The following is a 22,437-nucleotide window of genomic DNA, read 5'->3' as shown; positions in this document are numbered from 1 at the left end:
CATTTAAGATGCCACAAATGCCAGACAATGCAAACTTTTTTTCACTTTGCGGATGATTTAATGCTCTTGCACCAATGGGCAAAACCAGCTTTGGTGGTAATGTTTTGTGTCAGTTTTGGACGGCTCCAAGTGCATTCTTAGGTGCATCATGTGCAGCTGTGCTCTACTATCATCAGCGGCATTTTCCTTGCACGTACTAGTTCACTTGTAATTGTGCTTATTTCTGAACTGAAGCTGGGCAAGTTGGAAGACTTTGTCAAAACAAACATGTTTCCTTGTTTTGTTTTTCTAAGTAATGTGCAGCTTTGTGTTTAATTTTTAGCCTTACTATTCAGTGTCTTTATGAACAAGAGAGAGAATAAAATAACAGCATGATTATTAGTTTTGTTGTACACAGCCATTTCAAAGCCCTTTCAATACATTGTCTGTCGAGTGGTGCACTGTCTATAAATAGGTGGCATCTGTGAGCAAGTACTTGACTGTCAGTTGAAAGTTTCCATATTACGTAGGTGCTAAAATTGTTGTTGTCTTATTTCAAGTGCATAGCTTAAAACAAATAACTAAAACATAGCACTCGTGGTAAACCAGGGATACAAAGTACAAATGTGGCGGACATTTGTTTATGGCTTTTTTGAATTGGACGCAAAAATTCTACTGTGCTCTTGTTTTCCACATGAAATTTTATGTGAGCAAGAATGTCTTGTGTACCTCTAGTATTCGTTGCACGTGAGTAACCATCGACTTGTGCAGATCATCTGGCTTTTAGCTTGCAAAGGCTGAGTCTCGGGTACCGTATTTTCCGGTGTATAAGTCGCGTTTCTTTCGGAAATTTTCGTTAATGCGTCTTATCCACCGGTGCGATTTATGTATGGAATAAATCCTGTTCGTGGCGGCCGCACTCGAAAAGATGCCTGTGTGCTGCGTGATGTCAGCGCACGTTAAGAGACACAGCTCTATGGTCTAAATGAATCCGAAGCCCACCGCTATGGCGTTTCTCATAGCCCATATGTCGCTTTGGGACGTTAAAGCAAACAATTCGCAGCTTTTTCCAGTCAAAAACATGATAATGGCCACGTGCAGTAACTACAATTCAGAATAAATTCAAAGTAACATCAAATTGGGTTGCAAAAACAAAATGCAGCTTATAAATATTATAGAGTGTTACTCTGAAGGAGGTAAATGTGCTGCTAATTTTGAAAATGACAGCTTGCTGATAAGTTTCAATTTTCGGGCCGCTTCCGTTTGCGTCACTTTCATCCGCCATGACACCTTTATTGCGCTGATTTACGAAGACAGGACGCATGACGCACGCAATATTTGGAGAGATGGCCAAATGGGTCTCCGACTCTTGGAACTCCATTTCTACAAAAAACAGTTGTAGCTGGGTTCATAAAGGCCGGACTGATCCTGCCCGCGAGTGGTGACAATGTTGGCGAAGAAGACACCAGTGAGTCGGATGACGACAGCGATGCACTGGTGGACCTCCCACTTGAAGTTGCTGAATTGTTTGTTAGCGAGTCGCAGGAAGAAGGCTTCGTTGGTTTTGCCTGAACGCCGAACATGCCATCTGTATGTATCAATAAACCATTTTTGAGATGTTAGTGCTTTCTAGACTTTGGTCAGTATATGCACGTGTCGAGTACTGCTTACGGGGGGATGCGTTGAGACACAGTGGCTGCTGCAACCGTGCACCTTCGCTGCACTTTCCAATGAACTGATCCTCTGTGAGTTTACCTGATTAAAAAGTGCGTCTTGTACACCGGTGCGTCTTATACATCGTTGCAACTTGTATACATTTTTTTCCGGAAAAACTTGTTTTGAGGGGGGTGTGACTTATACAAAGGTGCGACTTATACCGTATTTACTAGCATAATGAACCCACTCGCGTAATGAACCCTCCCCCCACTTTTCTTGTTGAGAATTTGCTTTTTTGTTACTGAATAAAAAATGCAGCGGGAATAGGTTTTTATTTTAAGCATGGTTGCTGATGCTGTAGGCGATCACAGTAACTTGATATCGCACTACAGTACGCGCAGAAATGCTAAAAATGCATTCCAAGAAAAAAAAATCTCATCAGTAGCCGGAGACGTAAGCGCGAATGCTGTGGCTTACAATTTAAAAATTGCGCGTTTGCGGTGCGCCACCTGTTGAATGCAAAACAAATCTTGCGCCACAAAAACGTCGCGGCGTGCGAACAAAGCACCAAACGTACTCCGCACTCCTTGCCTGCTCTTTGATGTTTAGGCTGGTTCCGCCGGCGTGCGAACAAAGCACTAAACGTACTCCGCACTCCTGTGCTCTTGCTGTTACTCGATTTCGCCATTACATGATTACGCTCCGTGGTTTTGTTGTTCAGCTGCGTTCCAACCTTTTTTTGTGGTCCTGCTGCGAGGCATTTTAAACTAGGGTGGTGGAGCATGCGTTGCACATGGAAATGGCGCAGCTGTGTGGCACTTCAGTGGTAATTCAGTGCGTGTAGGCTACGGGCCAAAACGAGAGGTTTTCGGGCGATGAATAGGTGTCGGAATGTGTTTCGTGGTCCCAAAGGAAGTTTGCCAATGTCGGAAAAGAAATTTTGGAGTGCCTTGACGGCACGGAAGACGGTGCCGACAACGAAAGTGCGGCCGCAAGCGACTTCAGTGAGGAGGGAAGCTCCATGGCGAAGGGGGACGATGGAGAGTTGCGAATGAAATATAAATTTCATTACATAATTACCTACGTGTTTTTACGAAAATGGTAAGGCTTTGACAGCGGTTCTCTTAGCAACTTTATTGTATCAAATTTCAACGTTAAAAAATCTCTGGCAATTTTTTTCCCGCATAATGAACCCTCCCCCCAAATTCATTCCGAATTTTCCGGAAAAAAATTGGGTTCATTACACGAGTAAATACGGTAAACCGGAAAATAGGGTACTCGCTGCACTGCACTACGCTGCAGTTGTTCGAAATGGCACTGTCTCGATGGAGCTGCATGCCCCCCCGTGCCCCCGTGTGAGGCTTTGTAAGGGGACATTCACTCAGTGACCCTGAAGCACAAAGCAAGAATAAGTTGAAATACAGTGTAGACCATTTATAACGTAACCGCTTATAGTGCGGGACCGGATGTAACGCGGGTTTTTGTGACTACCGGTTTGCCTCCCATAGAACTCAATGCATAAGCATACCGCTTAAGATGCAGTTGGCCGAAGCACAATACCGTTTATAGTGCGGTTTCTCGGCGGGTCTGCTGATCGACCGGCGCAGCTGGGGCATCGTTTTAGGGTAGCAAAAGAAAAAAAGAAATGATGAAATCGGCCATCTGACGCAGCGCGCATCCCTTGCTCTCCTCTAACTTCGACACAGAAAAAAAAAATAGGCACCCTTTAGTTCGCGTGTACGTGATAACCACAGCTGTCCTTGCTTGATGCACTTCGGAAGATAGCGACCGACTCCCCGTCCGCGCGTGGCAAGTTGTTTCTATTAATCGTGAACCGCATCGCCCGTTTTCGCACACGAATTGTGCACATCAGCGTTGCGCGTGCGTTTTTTTTCATGCTCGCCTCGCGGTGGCTTCTTCGCGTGGCAGTGGGAGGAGCCTGACGACTCGCACCAATGGAAAGACGCGCACCTAATGGCGGGAGATTCGAAGCGCTCCGATCCGGCTAGCCGCGCCAGAGGTGTTTAGGCTAAAGTCCCTAGATCAGATGAAGGCTTACCACCGCGGTATTTTTTGATGGGCACTTTCACAAGCAGCGTGTGTGGTCACATCATCAGCTCTTTTCTTGCATGAGCATCTTCGCTTGCACCTCGTGCGGCATTTCAGCGAGCGGTTAGAAGTGGTCGCTGGAGCTGCCTGCACCGCTTCGCGGCCAGTGCCGACGCCATGTTGCCGCCTCTTACCGCGCCGCACACATTACGCCAGTTGAATCCGCGCCGACGTCGCCGCGCTTGCGGCGTGCGCTGCACGTTTTCGCGAGAAATCGCTCCATGCGGTTCACGCTTTAGAAGGTTGTGCAGATAAGCCACCGCTCTCCAAACAAGCGAGCTGCGCGAAGATTTCCACCTCCAGTACGTTGCGCTGATAAGCAGCTGCCTTCGGCATCGTGAACACAAGGTGGGGTAAAAAAAAAAAAATCCGCTGGCCTTTCTTATCATGTCCTGCGGCATCTTCATAGATGCAGAAAACGCAGCCATGGTCTTTCGAAACACAAACACAACGGAAGTTAAAGCCGCACTCGCCATTTGTAAGACCGCGCTTTTGCAATGTGTGAGACCCTGCAGCAGCCGCTGATGTTAAAAATAATACGAAATAAGGACCCTGCCTTCGTTTTTAGGTGCTGTGCGTTTGGGTGATAAAAAATTTAGGATGACTTGAGCGGTAGGTGGCAATTTGGCTGAATTCGCGCACGTTTTGGTTATAGTGCGGATTTTTGCGGCTCCCGCGACATACTACGTTATAAGCGGTCTACACTGTATAGGTCGACCCCCTTACCTTGCGGCTGAGAAATGGGAAGCAAATTGGGGACGCATCATTTTATTGAGGCTATAAGCACTCGTTTTGTCTAAGGTTACTAAGTAGAGCCGTCTGACATCTTGTTGGACGACTGCTTCTGTCTGGCTGTCTCCCAAACAGCAAGTCGTCCATGGTGCAGTCCTGAGAATTGCTTATGGAGCACTTCTTATGGAACGCTCGCAAGACCATGTCCACGAAGCGAGTGCCAAGCATGGGACACCCATGTGCGGACTGTCGCGAGAGCCGGTCTGGGCAGGCGGTCAGCAGGCGTTTTGGGGTTGTTGCCGGGCATTCATTCGTAGACACGACACACAGTGCTCGGGCACAAAAGTTGTCACCTTGTCCTTCAATTCCAGGAGCACAGTGCGGCACCCACAAAACAAGGTCTTTTGCATGTTGCGTACCGAGAGCTGCCCTTTCAGCTTATGCCAGTGGCAGGCACTCTTTTTGGTGACACTTGACTGGTACACAAGGCAAGGTAAATGTGCCTTGTTGTACAGCAGTATGTTTTGGGGCTGCATTCCTTCCTTGGTAAGGTGCCCTTTTTGTGCGAATAAAGAGCAGTTTGATAACTTTTGGTACGTTTGTTATCCAAATGCAGTAGCCGACCTTTTTTTCGGTCTCCAAAAAATTCGCACTTGCTGGAGATTTCAGATTTTTCCTAGAAACTGCCATAGGAGTTTCTGTCCCATAGGAGTAATGACTCACGGATTTTTTGGACTGCTGTTTTATTCGAATTATTTTCCCTTCCCCTTCATATCCGAAAAATCGGTCAGCTACTGTAAATACGTCACTCCTTTTTCTAAAATTACATTATATGGTCAATGAGGCAGATAATATTTTTCTTGCCCTTTTGGGGTGTGTTGGGGCAGATTTTGCCACAATGAATTTCCGGTTTAACAAAAATTTTTCGCATGTCCCGTCAATTTCGTTGTAGTGGGATTCCACCACGTTGGTGTAAGGCAACCGTAAAAACAAAATACGAACAAAAATTCAAAACTCTGCTTTTCGCCAATAACAGTGGTGCAACCTCAAATAAATCTGGGTGTGTTCAGATGACAGCCAAAGTGGTGCATTTTTGACCATTGTTGACCATAACAACGAAATAATGGAACTAAGTTTTCTAAAAGAGTGACTGTGGCATCGATGTAAGAAAGACCAATCTAACCTGTCTTTAAAAGAAGAATTAAGGCAGTTGAGAAATAAGCTCGCCGCTGAGTTACGAATGGCAAAAGATTGGTACTACAAAAAAGGCTCGCGGGATGGCGAACGCAGACGACGGGAGCATTGTTTGGGGTCGTACAGCACTGCGGTCTTTGCGCGCTACGTCCCATCAGCGATAAATTTCACTTCACTTCATAACGAAGAAAACTACATCCACTGCAGAAACTCTGGCCATGGTATTTGTTTTTCTTGGAGAGCCTTTCAGTTTGATCATATGCAAATGTCGTTTCAAATCGCGCGCCATCAGCCGCAAAGGGTTCGCACAACATCCGACAGATGGCGGCGAGTGTACTGGCCAGTAGGAAGACTTATTGAAACATCCCCCTCGCGAGGGGCACGATCAAATGCAGAGCATTTCCGGGGGCGCACGACGTTAAGTAGTTTGCGTTACGGTAATGCTGTTGCACTTGTGGCAACTGCTGACGAGAGAGCGCTCGTCAGCAGTAATTTGAATGAGTCAAGGATGTAAGGCGCGTCCGTAGCCTCCAATTCTGTGTTGGCTTTGTGGCGCAGTGGTTAGAGCACAATGTACATAATTAAATAAATGTAGGAAAGGCCCGAGGAAAACCTGGAACATAGTAAACTCATTATGCGGGAGAACAAAAAAAAGCAGTATCGACGAGACTATTACAACCAACTTTCAAGGCATTGAAATGCATACGTTAGCAAATAATTTCAATACGTGTTTCGCTAATGCCACTGTTAAATTGCGAAGTAGAAATTCACCAGTACCGATTTCGAATTCAACTGTGCAATCTAACATGCACTCAGCATACATGTATGATTTAACTGAGCTGGAAATATTTTCCGCACTGAGAACTTTCTCCTTGACGAGATCTGCAGGACACGATCGGATCCGCGTTAGGGATATTTTTATCAGTTTTCAAAAATTGAAGAAGTGACTTCATTACATTTTGTCAAGCATTTTAAGTACGGGGGTGATTCTATCACAAATGAAAGTATCCTTAATAAGACCTGTCTACAAAGGTGGGCTGAAGCAACAGTATGATAATTATAGGCCCATTGCAATACTACCTGCCGTGTCGTGTTTGCTGGAAAAAATTATTTGCAAAAGGATGACTTCATTTAGTGAAAAGTACAAGCTTCTATCAAATACCCAATATGGATTTTGCTTTGCCCTCGTTGGCCTTGCGCCATAAAACACCAAACATCATCATCAATATGGATTTTGCGAGGGTAAAAGTACAACCACACTACTTGAAGACCTTTCAGACTATGTAAATGAGGGAATCGATAATAATAAAGTTGTAGTCAGTCTTTTTTTAGATTTGCAAAAGGCATTCGATACAATAGACCATACTGTGTTAATAAATAAGTTATCTTGTTTAGAATTTCGCGGGGTATATGCAGAACTATTTTTAAGCTACTTCCAGGAACGATATCAGATGGTAAGGATTAATGACACTTATAGTGACTTGTTACCATTGAAGTATGGTGTTCCACAAGGGTCAATTTTAGGACCTTTATTGTTTGATTTTTACCTAAACGATTTGGCTCAGTTATCTTTACATTCTAAAATATTCCAGTATGCAGATGATACGGCACTTTTATTGGTTAGTGAGAGTTACATGGATGGAATTGAATTAATGCAAGAAGACATCTTTAAATTAATTACATGGTTTCACAGTAACTTTATCTTTATTAATCATGATAAAACGCAATTTACTTGTTTTCACAGCCCATACAGAAAAATTGATTCTTTGCTTGAACTTTTTCTTCATGGATGTCCTTGCAACAATTGTACATGACAATCCCTCAATTACCTCACGAAAGTAAAATATTCAGGTCTTTTCCTCGATGACAAATTTTCATTTATCCATCATATAGAGCACGTTGCGCGAAAACCAAGAGCAGTTTGTGGTGTTATTTATAAATTAAGAACGGTTTGTGATGTCCGTCTATGAAAGATGCTGTACAAATCTTTGGGTGAATCGATATTGAGGTACAGGATAACGATTTATGAGTGGGCTTCAAAAGAGAAATTAAATATTTTAAATACCATTGTTCGTAAAATAGCAAGAAACGTTGTTTATGGATCAACATGCAGTACGGCAGCCATCGGAGATATACTGTGTAGTCACTCTATGCTGACAGTGCAAAAACTTCTGGTGGCTACATTGCTCACAGAACACCTTTTTTTAAATAAATACAAAATAAAGAACAAGAAAACTCGGGACCTCCGTCATCTAGAACCTTTTATCAGAGCTAGAGTTTACACAGGCTATGGTAAAAGAACACAAGCCTTCTATATATTTTTATATTTTAATAAATTTCTTACAGACTCTTCAGTGCCTTCAGCTAGCAAACTGAAAAAGCGTATAAATGATTGGGTGCAATCAAACATAGAGTAGTGTGTATGGTTACTCTGTAATGTTATTTCAACTGTGGTGTATAGAATTGCCTGTTCTTTTATGTGTGCTCTTTCTTGGTTGACACTCATGAAAATCATGGTATTAGTCATTCACTTCTCCTATATGCTTAGTTATGTGTGTGTTTTTCTTCGTTATGTATGTGCTTTACTGCTGTTATTTTTATTTTTATGTGCACAGTTTATGCACAGTTTTGTTATTCAATTGCAACGTCAGTTACTTTCTGTCTATTGTTATAAGCTGATTGGGTGATTGATGTTTGTGTGATCACTGGGCTGCTCTGTCCGCACACAAGCTCCTTCGAGTGCTTCTGCGGGAAGGCAAGAAAATATATTGTATCATAAGCGAAATAAACTCAAACTTCAAACTTCAAACCATGACCATTTTTTAGATGAAACTTTCATATTGTGTAGACCACTGTATCGTGACCAAGGAGCTGGCATTATTTCGCCATGAACGATCTCGTGGCCAATTCGTCGCACGGCCATTTCATTCAATGCTTTTGCGGGTCCGTATTATATATGGGTCCGTATTATATGCAGGTTTTTACAGTATTTAGTTCCAGTTCAGGTTGAGTGGGCTCAAAAAATAATTGTTCTGGCAAAAATACCAGTTCTTGGGTTCCAGTTTTGGGTTCAACACCCTGGTTTAGACATTTCCGAAGGTTGGTGCGGAGAAATATTCTTGGCATGAAATGATGGTTGCTGTTCTGTGGGCGACTGGTGCTTGCCAAGGTGCAATAGAGCACCATTAGACGGGAGTGGCCAATTTGTGAATGCCTTGTATGCAGTGAGCCTGAGCCGTGTCTCTCTCTCTCTCTCTCTCTCTCTTTCTCTCTCTCTTTTTCTCTCTCTCCTTCAGAGCCTTCGGAAGATGCCTACCTGTCCAGGGAAGAGGTACGTGAAGGAGCCGTTTTCCCCAAGGGGCCCCACGTGGGGATCCCACGCTTGTGCGGACAAGTATCTGTCTCCAGCCCTGTAAAAAGCTGGCTTTTCGAGCGGGTTATTGTATTACATCCCTACAACATGCATAAGCAGCTTTCTTTTGTTGTGTGGCGCTGAAGCTGTGTATCTTATATTTATTGTTTTGCTCAGTTGAACCTCGTTATAACGAACTCTGACATAGCGAATGATCAGCTATAGCCAACTAAATACAAGCTTTGGTTGGTCGCGCTTCATTTCAATGACGCCTATTCTTTCACAACGGAACTAAAACTGTGAGAGCCGTGCACGATATCGGGTATAACGAAGAAATGTTTGACCATGAGGCTGAGAAGCTACTTGGAAAAACCCCCTGGCGTCCGACACTGCAGAAGTAAGAGTGTAAAGGCCCTTTTGTTCGTGGACACTGTAGGAAACTTCATCCTGCTCAGTGCTGTGAGCAGGCACCAGACAATGATCACATCCTTCCTCATATAAGAGCTCGGGCCTGTTCTGTCAAGTGAACTTTGTTTTGTTGTAATTTCGCACGCTCAGGTTCTGGTTCATTGAGCGCTTCAAATGCAACAAGGAGAAAGGCAAGGGTTACCTTGTGTATAGTGGGTTCGAAGCCTTAAAAAATGCATATTTGTATCAAGGATTTTTGCGTAAGCCAGATTGTCGATTTGTTAGAGCCGATTGTTACCTCTACTGTTACAGTGAATATTAGATATAACAAACTAATTTGCTGTCCCAATACTGCTTCGTTACAACGAGGTTCGGCTGTGTTTCTTTCCATACCTTCACATCCATGCCTGATAAGTGCCTTGGTACAGCCCCCCTGCCAATTGTCTAAAACTTTCTATAAAAAGTACACATTTTGGGCGTGTTGTGAGCGTTGTTGGAAATTAATACATGTAATTTTAAAAGCAGTAAAAAGCATAAAAGAAAAACTTACCCGAAAGGTACCATTCAAGGTAGTATTGCAGGGCCTTTGGCGTTCTACCCACCGTCCTGGCTGCCATGAAAAGGCTGCCATGGCCTTGAGTGTTTGGCCATCTTACCTGGCTAGCCAGCTGGAGCACAGGCCCCATGGAAAAGGGACGAGCTGCCAAGGCCTGTTCCGATGAGTGCTTTAATGGAACAAGGTCATGATGGTCTCTCCTGCACCAAAATGGCTACTAGTTTCACTGCGTGTTTAGAGTCCATGGCGAGATATCGGTCCTGTTTGCAGGCAACATCATTGATGTCTATAGAAGCAATTGGTGTCCGAGACATTGCTGCTTCTGCTTCCACCAATGATAATGATGCTTCTTATGGCGTCAAAGCGTAGAACCTTCTGCGGAGACGGGAATCCTTGAACTGATGATTTCAGCACTGCTTCTTGGTCTAAAACACTTTGTTCACGAGCAGGCCTTTTTGTTCCTCACAGAAGTTCGCTTTCTTCGTTTGATCTCCCGCTCCATAGACTTTTTTTAAATCAAAGGTACTACTTCTCTTTGTCTTCTGCTATGCTTTAATCTCTCGGCTGTTCTTGCACTGTTCGCGACTTGATATATCCTCTACATCTTGACCCACCGCATCAACTGGTGCAGCTTGAATCTTGAATGTGCCACTTTGTGAAAGAAACTGGTCCTAAATTTCTTTTTGTTCGGTGTGGTTGCTCCTTTTCTGCCTTTCTGGTGACATCTCAGGGATTTCATGCAGTCGACTAATTCAGGGAATCTAAGCAGGTGAGAAGCCTGCTTCGTTTTCCCGCTCTCTCTTCAGATGTCTCGTTGATTTCTTCATGCCAGTTCTCGTGGTCGGGCACTTTAAGCGTAGTTTTAACCGGTCAAGTGAATGCAGTATTTGTTGCTCTGGATGTGCGATCACTAACGTTCAACTCGTCAACGTTGTTTTCTGGCCGCGCATGCCTCCCTGCAGTCGCGGTCACTGCAGCTGCTTCTGAGCAGTCACTGTACGTCAGATAGCACTTGGTGTCTTCGGCGCAGAAACCAAGACAGCTGTTTTCTGTTGGAGGTATGTCTTGCCAATTCATTTCCCGTCTGCACTACTCTTCGTGTTGTTCGGTTACCAGATTATTCCTTCTATTCGCAATTTCCGTATTATTAGTATTTCTGTCATCATCTTTCCGGTGCTGTCCAAGCTCTCACCGAATTCGGGCTTTGACGAACACAATGCGAGCTTGCCGGTTAGTGCTGGAGTCGGTTATTTTCATTTCCAGTTTCACTTCTGCAGATATTACCGTGGCTTCAAAATCAAATGCGTCAACAATCTTTGCTTCAAGGTTGTCAATGTCAACAGCGTTTTCAACTGCTCGGTTGATCTGGGCCAAGCAATCATTTTGTTCTGTCAGAGTCTTTAAAAATTTGGTCAGCTACTGTATTGGTGGTTGCACGATGAGGAGAAGGTCTTTGACCTTGCCTATCAATTGCGTTAGTTGCTCCCGGACAATCCCCTGTCTTTCGTATGGGGCCTCCGTGGTCCAGCGTCACAGGCATCGATGGAGATGGGGATCAAACCCATGGGGCAAAGGTCGACGGGATCATTCCGGCAGGTATGCAGCCGCGAAGGCGCATCTTGTGTCGGCAAAGATGCAGCATGAATTGGTCCGGTTCGTTTCTTCGTCTTCTTGAGCCGATCCGAAGTTTTCCCAACGGGTTCAATCAAACAGTGGCTTTGCACAGGTGAGAAGGCGGTTAAAATTAAGCCAAAATATGCTTGGAGCGGCTTACCTCTGGAGGTCCTTTGGTTTCGGGTTTCGGCACCAAAATGTGCAAAAATGGACAAGCCGCCAAGACCTGTTCCGATGCATGCTTTAATGGAACAGGGTTGAGATAATGGTGGTGGTGGTGGTGGTGGTGGTGGTGGTGGTGGTGGTGGTGGTGGTGGTGGTGGTGATGATGATGATGATGATGATGATGATAATGATAGGCACGAGGGAGGCAAGGCGTCATCTTTTTTAACTGGCCCCAAAGCCGCATTGGCACTGTGCAGTTGCCTCATGGTGCATTGCTGTGGAGGATTCTGCTGGCTTTCGGGAAGGCGGTGCCAACCAGGGCTCTGCAATTGCGCCATCCTCTCAGGCTTGCACTGTGCACTGGCGTGGCTGTTGCCAGGCAGTTGCGCAGTGGCCGCTCACTTGCCCTACGGTGCAGGAAGCGAAGCTCCGCGCGCCACCTGCGCAGCAGGAAAGGCTTTCCACGGTGGTTCGGTTCGGGGTCCTTGTTGCTGGGGCAATTAACCCTAGCGACGTGTACAAAGCAAGGCATGCCCTCCTCCTCAGGATTCACACACCTGTGAAAGCATGCCATTCACTAGTTCGACACAACCTGCCACATTCACCCCACAAGTTGTCAGGAGATTACCCTGGCAGTTCTTCCGTAAACAATCTTGTTGTTCCAAAATGTGGGGTTGTTCCGTAAACACTCATGTAATTTGAGGGCTCATAACATACCTAATCTTCACCCTCGATGTTTGAAAAAATTGGTAGACCTTTGGGAGGAGATAAGACTCAAACTAACGGGATGCTATCGTAATTGGGACCAAATGAAATGCAGTTGCTTTCAAATTTCAGTTTAGCACAAGCAAAAAAAAAAATGACTAGGGTTAGCATTTCATCATAGTTTACATATATAATGCGGCATGCTTTAGGGAATTGGCATTGCAACTTGCTTTACAGCCGTTTTCGCCAAAATGGCCCCATGTTTTTCATTTGTTTTAAAACTTTATTTCCTAAATATGTGTCGTAAGGTATGAAAAGAAACTTTATAGGATGCTTTATTGGACGAGTTGGTTCGTGGTCTTCATGAAAATAAAAGCAGAGTGCAAAGTGGAGACGGGGACAAAGGGGGCACATCCCCGTCCCTTTTGCGCTCGGTTTTTATTTTAATGAAGGGAAACCTTGCACGTGGTAGGGTGTGGTGGCATACGAACGAGGCCAGAGCTGTTTTGCAGCACCAGTGTTGCTGTGGAGGCACTCATTGTGCCTTTGCCAGACCACGTGTGCTGCTCTGCATGGGAAGCACGTCCATCAAGCACAGGGGGCAGAGCAGGCTGTGAGCCGACGTCTCGAATGCAGATCAGCCGGGAGGACCCGGACGGGACGTCTTCCCCAGCGGCGCCGACCGAGCCGGCCTACTGGCACATGCCCAGTGAGGATCTCAGCTTTCTCGAGAAGCGGTACACGGGTTCGCAGCCAGGTGAGTTTCCCCGGGAGGCCAGCATGGGCTCCTACATCTGGGCTGTGCACTCGTATGAATTTGGGCGCTGCTCTGGGGCACACTTTTTCGTCTCCTGTGCATGGGAATGGCTGTCGGTGATAGCAGGGGCCTACACGAGCAAAGCTGTAAAGGGAGTCCCTTCCATTCACCAGGGAGAGCAGGCATCGTAATGTGCAATTAGAACCACTGTTGATTTGAGAGCGGAACTTTTTTTCACTTGAGGAGATCTCCACAGAGTGCCACCGTTTGATGTCTGTGAGCAGGCTCGACCTGGAAGCTGGGCGGTGCACCTGTCCAGGTTGGTGGCGCACCCGAGGAGGACAACACTCCCGTCCCCAAGCACAAGAAGCACAGGCACAAGAAGGTGGGATGGGCTCTCTTTCGTGTCTTAGAACGGGGAGCAAGTGGGCTGGTTGGTGCATGTTTAAAAATGTACGAAACAGTGCTAACGGACAGGACGTAGATTAGACGACAAACACGCGGCGCTGACTAACAACCAGGTTTTATTGCTTGCTTATATACACATCTACACAGCAATGGAAAGGGAAAAAGGAAAATACAGATAGCAAGGGAGGAGAAAAATACACAAGTTATTGTCACATGGTCATCGATAAGTAAGGCCCAGTTACACATTTGAAAGATACGCAATTTCATTTTCATACAGAAGCACGGAAGGTTTGCTTACACATTTATCGCCCCTCTGACTAATGCAAAAGGCTCCAAAAATTTCACGTGTACGTTTGTTTGCATATCTTCGAATAATACGACACTCATCAAACATTGGCTGGCACTTACACTGGCGACAGTGTGCAGCTAGGTGACCGCCGACATTCGATTTTAGTGAATTTGCATGCTCCTGGAGCCGTAGATTAATACATCTTCCCGTCTGACCCACATAGCTTCGTTTGCAGTCCAGGGGAATTTCGTAAATGACATTCTGATGGCAGCCTACGTACTTCGTTTTGTGGTTAATCTTACATGGGTTGTGCTTTCTGCCTACCTTATTTACCATCGCACAGAGCTTGCTTAGCTTGTTGGGCGCGGACATAAGAACTTTTGCGCCCCCTCTTTCGGCAATCTTCTTAACTTTGTGCGATACCTGATGCACGTAAGGAATGACGGTTGTACGGCGTTTTGCGTGCTCATTTTCATCGTTAGGTAACGGCTTGTTCTCTTTTTGTTTCCGGAGATCCCGTAACAGGGATTCTGCAATGCTGGATAAAAACGGAGGCTGATAGCCCGCTGCTTCTAGTCTGCCCATTTGGGCGTCAAAACTTTGTTGGGCTGAGTGCTCGCACGACCTGGTTAATGCCGATTTCAAACATGAACTGGCCACCCCTCTTTTTACTATCTTTGAGTGGGCCGAAGTAAAAGGCAAGAGAGCCTTTTGCGAGCGGGGTGCAAGACGCCAGCATACATGCTCAGGGCTGAACTTGATTGTGAGGTCTAAAAACGTAAAACATTTTTATCGGGTAGTTCCTTCGTTAAGTTCAGGCACTTTAGTTCTTGCTGAAACACCTCAAAAATTATATCAACGGAATTTCTTTCCTGGTGTTCATCAGTCAATTTATACAGAACAAGGTAGTCATCCACGTACCGGTACACTTTAGTCATCTTTGTCGGCTTTAAAGCGGCCATCAGGCTTCTGTCATAGCGAGCTAAAAGCATATCACTTAAAATTGGGCGAGAGATGAACCTATGCAGATACCCTCCTTCTGAATGAACATGTTCCCTGAATGAACAAAGTTTTGACGCCCAAATGGGCAGACTAGAAGCAGCGGGCTATCAGCCTCCATTTTTATCCAGCATTGCAGAATCCCTGTTACGGGATCTCCGGAAACAAAAAGAGGACAAGCCGTTACCTAACAAAGAAAATGAGCACGCAAAACGCCGTACAACCGTCATTCCTTACGTGCATCAGGTATCGCACAAAGTTAAGAAGATTGCCGAAAGAGGGGGCGCAAAAGTTCTTATGTCCGCGCCCAACAAGCTAAGCAAGCTCTGTGCGATGGTAAATAAGGTAGGCAGAAAGCACAACCCATGTAAGATTAACCACAAAACGAAGTACGTAGGCTGCCGTCAGAATGTCGTTTACGAAATTTCCCTGGACTGCAAACGAAGCTATGTGGGTCAGACGGGAAGATGTATTAATCTACGGCTCCAGGAGCATGCAAATTCACTAAAATCGAATGTCGGCGGTCACCTAGCTGCACACTGTCGCCAGTGTAAGTGCCAGCCAATGTTTGATGAGTGTCGTATTATTCGAAGATATGCAAACAAACGTACACGTGAAATTTTTGAAGCCTTTTGCATTAGTCAGAGGGGCGATAAATGTGTAAGCAAACCTTCCGTGCTTCTGTATGAAAATGAAATCGCGTATCTTTCAAATGTGTAACTGGGCCTTACTTATCGATGACCATGTGACAATAACTTGTGTATTTTCCTCCTCCATTGCTATCTGTATTTTCCTTTTTCTCTTTCCATTGCTGTGTAGATGTGTATATAAGCAAGCAATAAAACCTGGTTGTTAGTCAGCGCCGCGTGTTTGTCGTCTAATCTACGTCCTGTCCTTTAGCACTGTTTCTTACATTCTCTTTCGTGGCCTTGAGGCCCCATGCGCTTCCCTGCTGCGGGTGGTCCTTTTCCCCTTGGCAGCAGCTGTGAAGCGTATTGAAACAGGCTCTCAACACAGACAGACCACACGAGCTGGGAGCATTGAAGGGCTTGGGCACTACTCGGCCACCTGTTTTGGCGGGCATGGCATTGCCGGTGCTTGCTTTGTTCAGCCAAGAGAAACCACCCTGGTTACCACAGGCATTATCACTCATTGCCTAAATTTCTACTTACGCAGACGAATGTGTTTCTGGTGAAGGGTTTCCACCAAGCACGAGGTGCCAAACATTAGCACGGGCCGACTGGCCGGCCACCTATTTGGGGGGGGGGCAGACGACTGGCCGGTGGTTTAACGTGCCGAATTACACACCTGGGTTGAGGTGCACCAAAGTGGATGGCTACGCATTAATTTTAACCACCCGAGGATCATTAACATGTGCCAAAATTGCGCGTGCATGCGTGTGTGGTGATGGGTACATTTCATCACCACATCTTTTCACAATCATCATGGACTGCAAGTGAATATATACATGTGTGTGTGTGTGTGTGTGTGCGTGTGTGTGTGTGCGCGTGTGTGCGTGCGTGTGTGCGTGCGTGCGTGTGTAGCGAATCACAAATGGGAAAATGAGGGGCTCGGTGAATTAAGACAGAATAAGGGCTGGCAGTCAAGAAAACCTTGGAAAGCAAAGGGGGAATGCGATAGGTGATAGAAACAGATGAAGAATTTTTTGAGTCAGAAAGAAAGTGGTGAAAAAATGCCTGCCGGGTGGGATCCGCACCCACGACCTCCAGAATAGCAGGCTGGTGCGATGACCACTACGCTACCGGCGGGGCTGTTTCCCCACCACTTTCTCGGGTATTTATGGTATTTTTTGTTCCTTGCACTTCGGGGTGGCAGCCAGTGCCACTCGGACTACTCGGGGTGAAGGGGGCCTTCTTTTCAACCCCCGGGCCGTGACTCGAGTGTCTACGACATGTCGAGAGTGGTCGACCAGCGTTGAACCCTTTTAAGCTACCTTTGGCACCAAGACTGCCAGAACAGAGGCCCTCGCTAAGCATGTAGCAAATCACAAATGGGAAAATGAGGAGCTCGCTGAATTAAGACAGAATAAGGGCTGGCAGTCAAGAAAACCAAGTCAAGATATATATATATATATATATATATATATATATATATATATATATATATATATATATATATATATATATATATATATATATATATATATATATATGTATATATATAAGACAGAAATAAGAATTGGCAGTCAAGAAGACCTCGGAAAGCAAAGGGGAGGATGTAGTAGCTCAAGATAAAGAATAAATAGAAGATCCCCTTAAAAGAAAAAGATAAAAAGAAGATTAAAAGAAGGTCCCCTTCACCCCGAGTAGTCCGAGTGGCGCTGGCTACCACCCGCAAGCGCAGGAAACAAAAACACCAGAACATAAATATACCCCAGAAAGTGGAGGCTAAAGTAGCCCCGCCGGTAGCGTAGTGGTTATCGCACCAGACCGGTATTCTGGAGGTCGTGGGTTCGGATCCCACCTGGCGGGCATTTTTTCTCCACTTTCTTATTTTCCAAATTCTTTATCTTGAGCTACTACATCCTCCCCTTTGCTTTCCGAGGTCTTCTTGACTGCCAATTCTTATTTCTGTCTTATTTTCAACGAGCCCCTCATTTCCTATTCTGATTCACTTCATATATATATATATATATATATATATATATATATATTATACACACACCCGCACACACACACACACACACACACACACACGAAAATGTGAAAACAAAGAGTGCAATCTTATTTAGCCGATTATAAATGTTTATTGCTACTACATCACAATTGTATGGTTAAGCTTCACTAATTACAGTAGAATCTCGATGATACGATTCTGGGTGATACGAATTTCGGGATGATACGAATTTCTGAAAAGTCCCGGCAAAATTGCATTGTTTGCAATGGGGAAAATTTCGGCTGTTACGAACGGACCTGCGCGGCCCGGCGGATGATACGAACGAGCCGGCGAGGCGCCCGACTGCCGAACAAGCAAGTGACGGCTCTCTCTCCCCATTTGTCACTATTATTTCTCCAGAAATGGCTGGGCTGTTGTTTTCTGCTCACGAAAACGCGCCCCGCACGCCCCATGCGCGCCGCGAAACCTCTCGCATGCTGCGCGCGCCGCGGCCGGCGGCGGCAACATGGCGGCGGCTTCGGTGGCGAAGTGGCTCGGCCGCTTGAGCGACTGCTCCTAGCCGCTCTTTAAAATGCCGCTTAAGGCAGGCACGAAGTTTCTTGTGCAGTAAAGGAGCTGATAACGGTGGCGAAAACGGTACTATAAAACACCATCCGCGCCGCTAGTGAAAGCGCCCATAAAATATCTGCCGGAGTGCTAAGCCTAAACATCTCGGGCGGAGCCAGCGGGCTGTGTCGCGCGTTTCGCAAGTCGTCAGCGTCTTTTTCTGACCGAGGTAGGAGATACCGCGGGCGCGAAATCGTCAATGCGGCCGTGAAAATACAGCGCGCGCAAAGCCGAGGCGTGCGAATCGCGTGCAAAAACTCAACATGCGGTTCACGCTTGACTGTTGTGGCGTGTAGCGAGCTTGGATACCGGGAGTGAGGAGACACGCGCAAAGCTAGGCGAAGCGTTACGCGCTCCAGAAAGGACTGCTTTGTGACGTGGGGGTTAAAAAAAAAGCAGAAAAAATCACGGATTTGTTCACGCCAAAGTAAGAAAAGAAATAAACGAAAACTTTTTTTCAGCGCTCAATTTTTTGGTCTGTGTTGGTTCATACGAATTTCGGATGATACGAATATTTTTCGCGGTCCCGCGAGATTCGTATCATCGAGATTCTACTGTATTTTTGTGCAGACATCGGATGTCACAGGGTTGGCGCTCTTGGGTACTCGTCAAAAAATTATTCCACATTAAAAAAGTATGCCAGCTCTTTCACTCAGACATTGCTTTGCAGGACATATGAAAGCTGTAGCCAGACGGCGCATTACGTGTACAAGCAGTTCGCCTCTGCTTGGGTACAGGTAGAAAATAAAGAAAGCTAAACAGCCCAACTACGTGAGCAGTTCAACATCGTGAAAGTGGCCTGCCAAAAAGGCAAAAGGTGCCGTTTCATCGTGCGGCAATGGCCTAACCTTCTTATCGTCGCACTCTATGGAAGCATGTAACCCAATTCCTAGAGATGTCGTGCAATCAGTACAGCTTATCTAGGGGATACTGTTGAAGTGAATGACAACCAACTTTCTTGATTCTCCGGCATACATCTGGCGCACATGTATAAGTCCAGCGTGCCGTGCAGTAGCACAGCTAAACTCGGATTGTGTTAGCGCCTGTTAAGGTTGCCTTCTGATTACAAAAGATGGAGCCACGACACACAGAAGGAAAGTTAATTCATGTCGTTGTCGAGATGTAAAGTTTTCAGAATGCGTAGCGCTAAAACTACGGGCTTCAGAGTAACTCTGCTAGCGTGTATATGTATAATCAGAAGAGCCAAAGGGCTTTTGCAAACAGAATTTTGATATCAGGCGATATTTTTTAATGCGGCATGTAGAAACACCGGCACCTCGAAAACCTATGTTTTTGCTCATACTTCTTACTGGTTTGTAAAATATCGATGCCCTTGATAAAAAAATTTGTCTGCAAAATTACCTACATGTTTGACTGTGTTTGACATGTTTGACAACTACTCGTATCAGGCTAGGCCAAATATCTAAAAGTGTTCATGTATTCTCTACGAGAGCCTGGCACTGCTGAACCCTCTTAAAGGAGCCATGAAGAGAAAACACAAGTTTGGTTCATTCAAAAGGTTGTCTCGTTAGAATCATACTGACACCACTTTTAACGTAAACTTCGCTCAAATAAGCTACATAATTAGCAAAAACGGGAATGGTCATGCGACCCACCAGCTCATTTCCCGCAACAGAACCTGTGATGTCACATGGGCTAAGCTCTGCGATTGGCGGAGGCTGGCAGAAGCAGACGCAAATTAGCTAGAACTTACAAACTAGACGAACGAGCGATTTGCGCTTAAATTTAGGGCACATTCTTTACAAAGCAATAGGAATGATGGGACAAACAGTGGAAGTTACGAAAGCACATGTAAACATAGAAGTACTGATGCGTTCTGCTGTTCGTACTGCGCACAGCATGCTTGGTTTAGCTGCACAGCACTATGGGGCTTGGGGTTGTCTCAGACGACACTGGCCGATTGACGCAAGCAACGGTGTCTTACGTGACCCCATTTGTCGAGCGAGCACTGTTTCAGGGAACGAATATTTTCTCCCAGAACAAAAACAAGCCAGGTTTAAATGCGGGCAAAAACAAACCAAACGCTTTCCACGGTATGGTGGCGCCATCTAGGTTACGGAACGTAAAGAAACACGGGAACAAACCAACACCGCTGTACAGCTGGTGGAGACAACCTTTGAACGGTCCCGTGCCGCCGCAATTGGGCCAACGGGCTCAACGCGTTATTCTTTTCGTTTCCCACGAGACCTAGCAACGCGAAACAGACAATATGATTCAAACTTCTTCAGTAAACCGCGTTGCGGCGATAATTTTAGCGCGGTTTTGACACAATGACTTGCTTCGGCGGCGAGCGAGCTACCGAACATGGCGGCGCCAGCGTTACGTGTCTCTACCCTGTACGGCGGATGCGTGAATGAAGGTACTCTAGGCTGCAGAGAGGTCGGTTCCCGTGATGTCACTTGGGACCACGAAAACGCACGATTGAGCGGGAAAGTCAAAATTTTAACCTAAATTGTTTAATTTCTCAGTGAATAAAGCACCGTTTGTATCCGGACAAGCGCTGGGGGCACTATAAAACACGAAATCTTTCGAATAAAACCAACTTGCATTTTCTCTTCATGGCTCCTTTAAGGTCCTTGTAGGAAGAAGCTCCACAATATGGCTGCCCGGGAATAAAGCCGTAACCGAGGACGCGCCAACAAACAAACAGCACCCTGACCAGTTGTTTATGACGATGTTTATCTGCAGTGGGCGGGGTGGACAGTGTATTAGAACTGGGACATTAGGGTGAAGTGGGCTGTCGTAAGTTGCTGGTTGTAGCAAAACGTCGGGACTCCTGGGACGCAGTGAGCCGGGCAACATGGCAGGAAAGAGGCGTTGTTGATGGCATGATTAGTGTAGTACTTGTTGGTAGCGGTTTCCGATGAAAGCAGCAATGTGTGAATCGTGGGGACATAGATTGAAGTGCATCATCCCAGTCACAATGGTCAGCTGAAAGGGGCATGACAAGTGTCTTGGTCATCGTTCTGCTACGGCATTCAGTTGAGCTGGCTGTCCACTGTCAAAAACACAATCCTCGTGAGTCTCTGTTCTCTTGTCCTTCTGCTGTTTCTTTATAAGTGTTAGGCAAAGAACAAATTTAGGGAAATTGATTCAAATGAAGCCTTGCAGAAACAGATAGCCATTAAAAAAATGAAATGGGAATCACACCTGTTGCCTTGGTTTTAGCGCTGAATATTTAGAAGTTTTTCTTACATTTGCAAACGTACTCTAGGAGTGTGCTTGCAAATAGGGCAGAGCTTGAACTTTATGGAAAATTAGGTAAACTTGTGTAGTTTCCTTTGAAAAATTAACAAAAAAACTCTCGAGGCACTTATCTGCAACAAAACGGATAATTGGGCGAGTTGGTGGGTATTTATGTTGGAGTGATACAACGAAGGACATTGAAGAATGCACGAGACAGACGCCTACTCGTTGTGATTCAGCGCCCGTTTTTGTGCATTCTTCTATGTCCTTTGTCCGTTTGCACTGCAATACTTTAACCCGAACTTATCCGCAAAGATGGAGTGAATAAAGAAGACCTCATGCAAGAGCAATGCAGCTTGTGCCTCAAACAGAGGTACGAATAACCCACATTGTGTCGGTTTGCTTGACCCATTCGTGTCCCAACCGCGATGTGCGCCACTGGTGCAGGAGGACACCGAGCGGAGGCACCGCAAGGACAGGGCCAAGGAGAAGTCCTCCAGCAAGGACAAGGATGAGCCCGGGGGGGACAGGGGCGAGCGCAAGAAGTCGCACCACCACCGCAAGCAGCGCAAGCCGGTCGAGGAGAGCTCATCAGACGCTGAGCGGCTGGAGGCATTCCTTGGAGCGGCCGACGAAGCCGGCGTGGAGCGTGCCCTGGAGGCCTACGAGTCGTTGTGATGTGCCTGCCGCCATTTCCGCGCAAGGCCTTCTTTCGGGCGAAAAACTTCCCCCGCTGTGCGAGTGCACAGGCAGGGAGGAGCCAGTGCCAACAGCCTCCGGCCGATTCCTTGGGGTAATGGCACCGCTGTGTGTGCTGGCATGTGCCGGCCGTGCCCCGTTCTATGAAACACTGGCCTCCTAATTGCACCGTTGCGGCGTAATCAGGCGCAGGCACGGTGGTGTTCGGTCGTAAGCCAGATGTGCGCAAGACTACCACCACTGACTGGCCAGCAGAAAGTGCTGAACTTGTTCTTTGTGCTCGTATATCCAAAAGTCGATGTGGAATTAGCGGACAAGGTTACGCGGTTGAGGTACTTTGGAGAATTCAGAGCCTTCTGGGGTGG

The 22,437-nt window shown here is 46.1% G+C and overlaps 1 protein-coding gene across 3 annotated transcripts in view; it reads left to right on the top strand.

Annotated features, from left to right (window-relative positions):
* Window positions 1–22,186, top strand: part of LOC144176982 (rab-like protein 6) — a 92,912-nt gene extending 70,726 nt beyond the window's left edge. For all 3 annotated transcript variants that reach the window (XM_077705244.1, XM_077705242.1, XM_077705243.1), the window contains exons 11-14: window positions 8,967–9,001; window positions 13,107–13,227; window positions 13,512–13,612; window positions 21,821–22,186. In XM_077705244.1, the coding sequence (XP_077561370.1) occupies window positions 8,967–9,001; window positions 13,107–13,227; window positions 13,512–13,612; window positions 21,821–22,051 (488 nt within the window). In that variant the 3' untranslated portion in view covers window positions 22,052–22,186. The remainder of the gene's footprint in view (window positions 1–8,966; window positions 9,002–13,106; window positions 13,228–13,511; window positions 13,613–21,820) is intronic.
* Window positions 22,187–22,437: the final 251 nt, after the last annotated feature.

The sequence above is a fragment of the Haemaphysalis longicornis genome, unplaced genomic scaffold (genome assembly GCF_048455015.1).
Source record: "Haemaphysalis longicornis isolate Haplotype H1 unplaced genomic scaffold, Haemaphysalis longicornis Haplotype H1 scaffold_1, whole genome shotgun sequence".
Lineage (NCBI taxonomy): Eukaryota > Metazoa > Arthropoda > Arachnida > Ixodida > Ixodidae > Haemaphysalis > Haemaphysalis longicornis.
The sequence above is the reverse complement of the archived record's forward strand: the minus strand, read 5'-3'. Positions and strand labels throughout refer to the sequence as shown.